This window comes from Phyllostomus hastatus, unplaced genomic scaffold (assembly GCF_019186645.2).
Source record: "Phyllostomus hastatus isolate PE091 unplaced genomic scaffold, TTU_PhHast_1.1 phas_contig_118, whole genome shotgun sequence".
Taxonomy (NCBI): Eukaryota; Metazoa; Chordata; class Mammalia; order Chiroptera; family Phyllostomidae; genus Phyllostomus; species Phyllostomus hastatus.
In genome coordinates this window covers 10,180,001-10,190,000 of record NW_025333543.1, presented here as the reverse complement: position 1 = coordinate 10,190,000, position 10,000 = coordinate 10,180,001, and the positions used below count along the sequence as shown (strand labels likewise).

The 10,000-nt window shown below is 29.3% G+C and overlaps 1 protein-coding gene across 3 annotated transcripts in view; it reads left to right on the top strand.

The window, feature by feature from the left end:
- FOXP2 (forkhead box P2) overlaps positions 1-10,000 on the top strand; it is a 328,970-nt gene that overhangs the window by 6,104 nt on the left and 312,866 nt on the right. For all 3 annotated transcript variants that reach the window (XM_045847202.1, XM_045847189.1, XM_045847197.1), the window contains exon 2: positions 5,444-5,621. In XM_045847202.1, the coding sequence (XP_045703158.1) occupies positions 5,454-5,621 (168 nt within the window). In that variant the 5' untranslated portion in view covers positions 5,444-5,453. The remainder of the gene's footprint in view (positions 1-5,443; positions 5,622-10,000) is intronic.

Sequence of the window (10,000 nt, the reverse complement as noted above, 5' to 3'; positions counted from 1 at the left end):
CTATAAAATACATCTATATAGCTATCATTGTTTCATATTTACTGTTGTGTTATATTTAAATGAAAAGGCACAAAGATTAAACACTCTAATTTTATCATTTTACAACATTTCCATAATGAAATTTTTATCTACTTGGATTTTAAAAGTTAGTTTTATTTTAATCCTGGAGGAAAACATAACATACTGAGTTGCTAAATTAATAGCTGATTGAAGTGAAATGTAAGAATTTCATTTGTTCTACTCTGTTTGTCCAATGTTTGCCACTGTTGAAGATCTAACAATATTTTGTTTACTGAAGGTAATCATGATTATTATTTTTAAAAAAAATTACAGTGTTGAAATGTCCTACAACTTTGCATGTTTAAAATGCTAATATTTTTAAATAAAAAACTGAACTTTACTAACTAAAGTTGTTTTTATCCAAGAAGTTAACCTTAATTTGTGATTAGCACTTTAAACATGTTGTTTATATAACTGAAGTGCAGCAGCAAATACTTTTAAACAGCTTAGTATTAATTTACTTAACATAATATAGCATGTTATAATAAAGATTACATATGTATTGCTTTCTACAACAGTAAATATCCTTCCTCTAAAAGGACATCCAGTTTCAGTTTTTAAAAATTAAAAATATCCATGTACTTGTTCAATTCTTGTTCTTACACATTCAACTATGTCCTTTACATTTGGCATTTTGATTTATTAGGCAATCTTAGCATTAAAGACTTTTAGCAAAGCAGTAAGAGATTTCAAAAGCAATGTGCCTGGTATCCATGATGAATTAATTCCACTAGAGCACAGAAGTTATCATTATTTAAATGCTAGTTACTTACAGAAGTTTTACATCACAGTCATTTTCAAAAGTAGAATTTAGCTGATATTTTCAGGTAAATGTATATGATTTTTTTTGTTGGATATGTGGGTTTTCCTCATACTTAGCCCTTTATTGTGTGAATCTGCATAGAAATATTGTGCTAATAATTTTAAATGGTTAAACATTGTTTAAGAATATAAGTTTTTTATCTTATTGTGTATTTTTACTTAAATGCTATGTTCAAAATCTTTTGGAATATATATATTCATATGTATATATATGGTTAAATAAATTAGACACTAGAAGAAACCAGGTACTAAACATAAAACGCCTTTTAATGTCACTGTAATTTTGTCTAAGAAGAGTTCATACAAATAGTTATAAACTTGTTCTACATACTGTTATTTCTTAGTTTTTCAGGAAATCATTTTTATCCACTTTTTCATTAGGTGATAACATGCCAAAAATTGAGATTTAACATTAAGTCACCAATATTATAAGATAAAGCATCAGTGTTTATGGAATAGGGGAGTGCAGAGGGAAGTAGAGATTATTTGTTCCTTCTTACCATCCTTGACATACATAGTTTGATCTATCTGTCATCTATCTTTCTATCTTATCTACCTACTATCTATCTGTCCATCCATATACATACATATGCATGCACAGACGGGGATAGGTGGTAAAAACGAAGAAGGCAGGGAGAGCTGTAGGGAAAATGAGAGAGGGAGGCAGAAAAGATGAGAGAAAAGTCCAGAGAGAAAACTTAAGTAAACAACAAGGACCAATAGTGTCCCCGGTGGTGGTTGAGATAACATAGTTAACAGGTCAAGTTTCAAACTTGTGAACATTATAGTGAATATGGAGTAGAATATATGCAGGTTTCTGTTATTGCCTGACAAGTGTCTATTTCACATGGTACACAGTTTCATGCCAGTGGAACCTATAACTCTAAGAGGAAAAATAAAACCAAGTCTAGCATTCAGTACCACCCTGTCATAAAATAAGGAGGTCTAATTGAGCTAAGTCTTTACATCCTGCTATTTGTACAAATAAAAGACTACATCTTGATGCAAAATAAACACAAAAGCACTGTTGTGACTATAACAGGGAGTCATATACTAATTTATATAATAAGTGGTTGTGCACGCTTTATTCAAGATTATGGCTGCAAGAAATGGCATGAATTGCTGGGTGTGTTTAATGCTGGATTATAGCAATTTGAAACATGTCAAACACATGGCTAATGCCTCATGCTTCACTCATTCTTGCGTAAACCTGCATAGCCACCATCCATTATACCCTTGGTAACAACACAATTCTGCAAGTAAATATTGTTACACTAAGTAACCTTTCAATTCAAGTTGTTTAGGAGGAGAAAATGCAATCTTGTGCAGTCAGTTCCAGTGTCAGTTTAATGTTTCAAAAGGGAAGTGGTGTAGAGAATAAGTATCTGTACAGTGACTTGCTTGAAAAAAAAGAAAAAGAAGAAGAAAAAAGAAAGAAAGGCACACTTAATGATGGAGAAAAGTAGGATTGTATCATCTGAGTGCAGGATATGAAGAGTTATTTTTCTGAAGTGGCTGAAAAGGTGTGTATGATGAAAGATTTAAAGGTTTAGCTAACAGTTCAGACAAACATTAAAATGATGATTCACAACTTCACCTTTCCCTTTAATGATCTGGAATTTATTTTCACTGATTTTTGTAAAAACTTTGTGGTAGGATTGAAAAGAATGAATAACTTAGTTTGGTGTGTTTGGGACCATAAGCACATTCACTTTGAAAGAATATGCTGAATTTGTACTTTAAAAGGTAAACAGCACCTCATATTGTGCTAGAAATATTTCCTCTAGTAGAAAATAGGTGCAGAAGTGTCACTAGAAGAAACTTAGTAAATACAAAAGCATCTTCATTATCTTTGAGGATATATCTCCTTTATAATAGACATACTCCAAGCTTTCTTCTTTGGGTGAAATGTACATTGCAATCATCTTATCACACAATTGCCTTTCTTTTAGCATATTAGTTGTCAAATCTGATGCTTCTGTTTTATAAATTAAAAAGTACTATCACTTAAAACAATTACTTTTGTAATTGTTTTTCTTAAGTCTGATTTTACTGACTCTTAGACGATTGAACTTAAATTGTAAATCACAATTTATACTTTAGAGTTTTATAAAGTCAAAACTCCACAAAAGACAATAAAATCTTCTGGTTAAGAGGAATTGGAAGCTACATAGGTGTTTCTTCATAATTATAATTAAGATTTAAACCCATGACTCTCTGCTTGTTGATTATTCTTAATTATTTGATGGACTTGGTTATAACATAGTAATACATGAAAACTTATTTAATTCATCCAATTGCCACTGACATTAACTACTCAGAGATTACTATTAAATACTTGCATCTGTCTACTACATTAAAAATACATTTTTAAATATTGTTTTTGTTGCAAACTCCAACCAGAGATAAGCATTTCAAATAAAATAGGATGACAAAAGAAAAACATACATATACATATATACTCCAATTGTACTGTCAAAAGTAAAATTCAAATGCAATATGTAGAAGTTATGTCTATCTGTTTCCACAGTTGGAGAGGACCAAAATTATAATTTTCATATAACTACTAAAGGCAATCAGACCTTTTCTCTGAATATTTTAAACATTGTGCATGTAAAATTTATGCCTAATTTGAATACTTATTAGCTGCCTAATCTCAGAAAAGAGTATTAGCTTTGTTTTTTCCTTATAAAATTCATCACTGTGTATCAGTTTTCCTTTGTATGATTTTTCTTTGTTAATGTTCATTAAGATGTTTAATAAAACCAATTTGTTCATAAACATATTTGGTTCAAGAATTGTTTACTATGGTTACAGCAATTGCTTCCTTTATGATTATGGGAATTTTTTTGTTGTTTAAAAAAATCAGAGTAGGTTTCACTTGTATATGTAGTTTTTGTTATTCTAATTTGTTTTGCTAACCCAGCTACTGATGGTCTTTTATAAGTAAGCAAGTTTTGTTTATTGAATTTTTGGAGTTATAAAAATTATCTAATAATTTAATCTTGAAGAAAATACCTGTTAAAAGTATTGTTATAACCATTTATTTTAATAATTATAATATTAGCATGCAAAAATCTTTATTGCACAAGCATATTTGTGTATGTGTGTGTCTCTATGTGTGTATGAGTACCCATGGTCACATTTTGTAAAAATCTGAAGATTTCTCTGTGACACAAAAATATATTAAACTTGCATTTGCTTTATAATAAATGCATTTGAAATTTTTAAGTGGACAAAAGTCTTAAAATATGACCAAGTTTAAACTAGTGAAATCACATATTAATAAAAAGATTAGTTTGAGTGATAAGTTTAGCATTTTTCTTTACTTTGGGTTAAGCCCCCTGCCTGTCTAGCATTACCATTAAAGTCACAGTGCAGCTAGGTTGTTTCTGAAATTCTGTCCGTAGAAGTAAAACAGAGAAGTGCATCTACTAGGTTATGGTTTAGGATTCAGATATCTTCAAGAGCCAAAACCAACCTTTCTAAATCACAGATTCAAGATGTACTGTGAAATTCTGGTTTGTAAGAGCACATTGGTTCTTTATTTACTGCAAGTTTCCACTGATCTTGGCAGGACATCTCATTGCTATCCTGAAAGTACAGTATATTTATGCAGTGAAAATGATAAAACATTTATTACTGTAGAGAAGGTAATATGCATAATTTATGCTGTTTTTAGCACAATCATTAGTGATATTCTTGATAGATTTTATTTCCAGCTTTCATATCTAATACATGCCTGGAAAATTAATTTTATATCTTTCATTTATTTGCCTATGTTAAAATTGAGTTTTAAGTCATCTTCAAGTGAACAGTTTGATTGCTGCTCATGCATAAGCTTAATTACTTCCTAGGAAGGACAGTATTAAATGTTTTAAATGTCAGAAAAATAAATGAATATGAGCTGTTTGATTAAAAAAAATAGGCAATATCTGACGTGTTTGCAGCAGGAGCTTTTTCTTAAAATGCCTCCAAGGCAAAATTTTATTTAGTCACAAAAAAAAGAAACCCATTATACAATTTATCATTGGTTGATACCATATGATTTGTAACACCCTTACAAAATTTTAATTTTGTATGATTAGCTGTGCATCATTAAACAACAGCATTGCATAAGATGTGTTGTAAAATTCTGACAAAATCAAGATAGTGAATATTTAAAAGAAGGCAGTATAGTCATCCATGGTTGTCAAAGGTAGATAATAGGAAATATAGAACACTAGAGTGTGCAGTCGTGCCTTCATTTAAACTGGTTTTATAGGGAGACTTTAAAATGTGGTTGTTCATAAATGCTATTGACCATTCTATGTGCATGGTATGTTACTTTGGCTATTAAATATAACCACACAAAAATGCTTATAGGAACCATAATTTCAATGATTAGTATGTATATGAAATGTAAATTTGTATTGTTTTTCTTGGCAAGTGACTATTCAAAGCTGTTTTTTTTTTTTTGCTTCTAAAAATGCTGTCTCTCTAATTGGCAGAGAGGGACATCTTGATAAAGGAAGTGTGAAGGTGTAACGTGTGCTAATTGATACTTCTTAATCACTTTTAGGTATTGAGTCATGATGCAGGAATCTGCGACAGAGACAATAAGCAACAGTTCAATGAATCAAAATGGAATGAGCACCCTAAGCAGCCAATTAGAGGCTGGCAGCAGAGATGGAAGATCAAGTGGTGACACCAGTTCTGAAGTAAGCACAGTAGAACTGCTGCATCTGCAACAACAGCAGGTAAGTTTTGTTTTCTTCAGTGATTCCTTAAAACAAATAAGCCTGTTTTTTTGAATAAGAAAAAAATGTATTCATAGCAAATTGAGCATGTGGTAAGCTAAAGGATGCAGAGAATTTATTGGTATTTGGAACATGATTGAAACATGAGTAAAGATAGGATTTTCATATTAGTTACGTCATACCAGCACAAGAGTGCCCTTCAGGTGTCTGGCTATTAATTAAGTTCATTGGGTGATTTTTGGAAGGTTCCGTAAAGCTTTGTAATGAATATTGTGTAGCTTCTAGTTTACTGTGTAACATTGTGCTGCAGAATGTGATACTTAGTTTTCCACAAGAGGGCCACATTACTTGATACTTTCTTATACAATGAATTTATTCCAAGTCTAGCTAAGGTGAAAAGGACCACAAGGACTTTTTACAACACAGATGCTGCAAATGATAACTGCAAATACTAATTATTAATTTGTTGAAATTTTCTAAAAGATTGTGAGTGGTGTAAACACTATAATCATTTATGTTGCTTTTCTTAAAAACTCATTTCAAGATAATTTGGATATGCATCTTTAGGTAACATTAAAGAGCACTTTCTGTTTTTTGTTACTGTCTCAAAATATAGTTGTTGTCTTTAAATCTAGAAAAGTAAATAACTGCTCAATAAAGATATACTTTTAAGAAGCCCATTATCCTTTTCATAAGACAGATTTACTTTTTGCTATTTTGTTTGTCAATGAAATATTCTTAACTGGAGGATAGCCACTCCATTCTTCACTGACTGAACTCTGAGAAAACAGTGACAGAGAACAGAAAGCTTCTAAAGCATATACTTATATGAAGGCCAGAGTGAGTATACCTGTTTGAAAATAAGATTATAGTTGTTTTACAGATAAAGGTTATTTACCATTCTGCATTGCATTCAGACTAAATGAAAAACATTAAAATGAAAATAGAAAAATTATTATTAAAAGATGTTTTACTTTTAAGTTAGTATATAATGAGAAAGAATGTATCTCAAAAGTTAAAGCAAATGCCCACTAAGTTTTACTAAAGTAAAATTGAACAGAATCATTATTTTTTATTATTTTAGAATCATTCTTTTAAATAACAACAGCATTTAGAAAGTTATCTCAGAATACATGCATTGAAAAATGTCAACCTTTAAACATTGTTTTAAGCAACCTTTTTTAAAAGAGTTGGACATCCTGCTTTGAATAGGTTCCTTTTTATTTTGGAATTATGTCTCTTTTTATAGACAATAATTATTAGAAATTTTAATTTTTTAATTTAAATTTAAATTTTAATTATTTTTGTATTTTTTGAAATATTTTGTTTTAACCACCACAGGAATTAAACGTCTACCAAAGTCCCAGAATTAGCTTATTTTACATGTTACTTTAAATAGATACAGTTTTTACAATAGCTCTTTTCTTTCTTTAATGTATTTACAGGAAATATCATACCAGTGCAGTGCTATAATAGTTTTACTAACTCTCCTAAGTAAGAGTCCTAAGAATTTATAAACAAATTCTATTTTGTCTGAGAATGCAGCAGACTGCATTTATAAAGACAAGTGAAATGAATAACTGAAAATAAACATTTTAGTTCAGGACCAAGAAGACAACAGGTTTTGAAGGGAATGCAAAAAAGTAACTTTTTTTCAAAGCTCTGATTGCTTATTAAAAAGAAAACAGATAAAATCCTGTCTATATTTCTAGTACTATGGAGGTATTTTATGGTAAGATCTGTAAGATGTGTTTATAACCTGAATTTGAAGTTGATTTGTTCTACACAGTGTATGTAAACTGTAAATGAGTGAATACAAAAAGTTATGTTATTTTGATAACTTAGAAACTTCAGTCATGCATTGCATGTTTGTGGAGTGCCCTCTAGAAGAGATTTAACACAATGGCTAAAGTGGGCATTTGCAAGACACTTCAGGATGTGTCTACAGGAAGATATGTAATAATTTAATAAATAAACACACAAAAACCTTTGTAAATGTCTCTTCCCTTGGTTATGTTTTTAACCATATTAATATAGTGGGATACTTAATATTATTGAATTTTTGTCCATCCATGACTGTATTTTAGAATGGGCCATATTAAGTGTATTAAGGATTGGAATGTCTTTTTTATAAAATTAATGCAATTATTTACTTTCAGTGCTAATGTATTCAATAAATTTTAGAAGGACTTAAAATCATGTGAAAATATTCAAACAAATTCATAAGTGAAATAATTTTACAAGTTTATCTTTAATTGGCATTATTTAAATGTAAAATTTTAAACAGAAATTACTTCATATAAGTGTAATGGACTAATCATTGTTTGCTAAGTTCTCTTATTTAAAAAATATAATTTAGGCAGCAGTATATGATGAAAACAAAATAAAATTTTGTTTGCCATGAACTTCTGGCAGAATATGATCTGTTTTAAGAACAGAATGTTTATCTTTATTTTTATGGCTCTTTTTATTTTCATAGAGGTGAGATGTTTGACTTAAAGCATGTATTAAAGAGGAAGTGTCTGCATCTGGACTAGATTTTAACAGATACTTCATGATAAATGGATTGGTGAAGTAAAAATGATTTAAAAAATTATAGCTAAAGTTTTTACCTTGAATCAAATTTTCTAATATTAAAATATTTCTATAATCTGGAATATTTAAGTTTTCTTTTATTTAGAAAGAAAAATGAAATTTAATGTAAGGATTATATTAGAACAAGAGTCCGATAGTTTACAAACCATTTATTTGCATTGGTTTGAATTTCTTATCAAAATTGTGTTACAGAGCTCTTTATCTTTCATTTTCTCCTGTTTTCATTATCCCACAAGTTTAAGAGGATAATGACCACTTCATTACCTTAGATATAATTTTACCTGCCACATAATATTATTTCTTATGAATGCCTTTATTTAGTTCAAGAAATTTTACTATACATTTCTAATTGGTTAATATAGGTGAATGTGAAATATAATGCGTATGATCATAGGGGCCACATCTTTGTTAATATGCTCTGCTGTTTTATATTCACTGAAAAATTAGTAATAAAAAGGCCTTCTCCTGATGAATTACTCTATTCTTCATTCTTTTCTCATTTTCTAAAATTAGAACTAAATACTAGAATGTATAATATAAGGAGGTAGCATGTTTCAAATGTTTTAGATTAATGACATTGAAAATTATTCTGCATTAAATGTAGAATTTTATTTTGATGTTAGGTTTGCAGAATTAATTGTTTGTGTCATTAAGGTCAAAATAGTTGCTAAAAACTTGATTGCTTTACAGGGTAGATTTGAGCTTGCATTTTGAGCATTCATTATGTCAGATAATCTTTCTGAATGTTTTATGAGATTGCACTGCTTTGAAGGTGTTTCAGGTGATGGTGTTTAAAAATATCTGGTCAGTACTTTCTTACTGTCAGTTCATTTAGCCCTAGTCTTTCAAAACACAGGGTTTTTTTTTTAACAGAATTTTTAAGTAACCATTTAAAAATCAATTTATTTTATTTTCAAAATAAAATTGAAAAGAGTGATATTTTCTAAGCATAATATTTGACTTTTAATAAATAACAGCATTACCTATGATTTTATTTCATTTTTAGTATCTTTAACACTGATAATTTGACTAGGGATGTGTAAAAATCTTTTAAAAAGACTGTTTAGGTGGAAAGAAATCAATAGCTATACTCACTTCAGCATTCAAACACATGTGAACTCATTCTATGGTTTACTATTCTGTTCCTCTGTCTTCATTGAAGTCTTTTATGTTTATATTTGAATAAATAATAATTTATTTTTTAAATAACATAGCCATAGTAAGTTCCCCTTACATACATTAAAAACACATAATTTGCTTCCTTCTCAACTTAACTCTAACACCCCATTTGATGGGAAATATATGTATTTCAATTAAATTTTTAACTAAGCAGTTTTTAATAAATTTAAAAACTAGCACTACAGTGACAAATTATGTTCAAATGAAAAGCCAATATTTTGCAAAATATTTTCTCCTAGAAATGAGGACTTAAATCTTGTAAAGTGTGTTAAAAAGAGAATATAACCTGGACAATTTATTCTCTTGGGTTGTAAATTGTTAAAATGGTTATAGAAGCAATATTTGAAACATTATTTGGCTTGATGATATAACAGTTACATCCATATTTCAAAAGGTATTGGTACACACTGGCAGTGTTTATGAAGATGTAGGTAAACTTAATGAACACTCACATCTTCACACATGACTTTCTACCACATTATAATAAAAATACATGATATTTTCCAACTTGGGAACTAAGTTCCTTTATTTGGCACCAGTTTGATTTATTGCTCATTCTATTATTCAGAAGAATACAATTACTTATGCTTTACTAAAATGGAAAG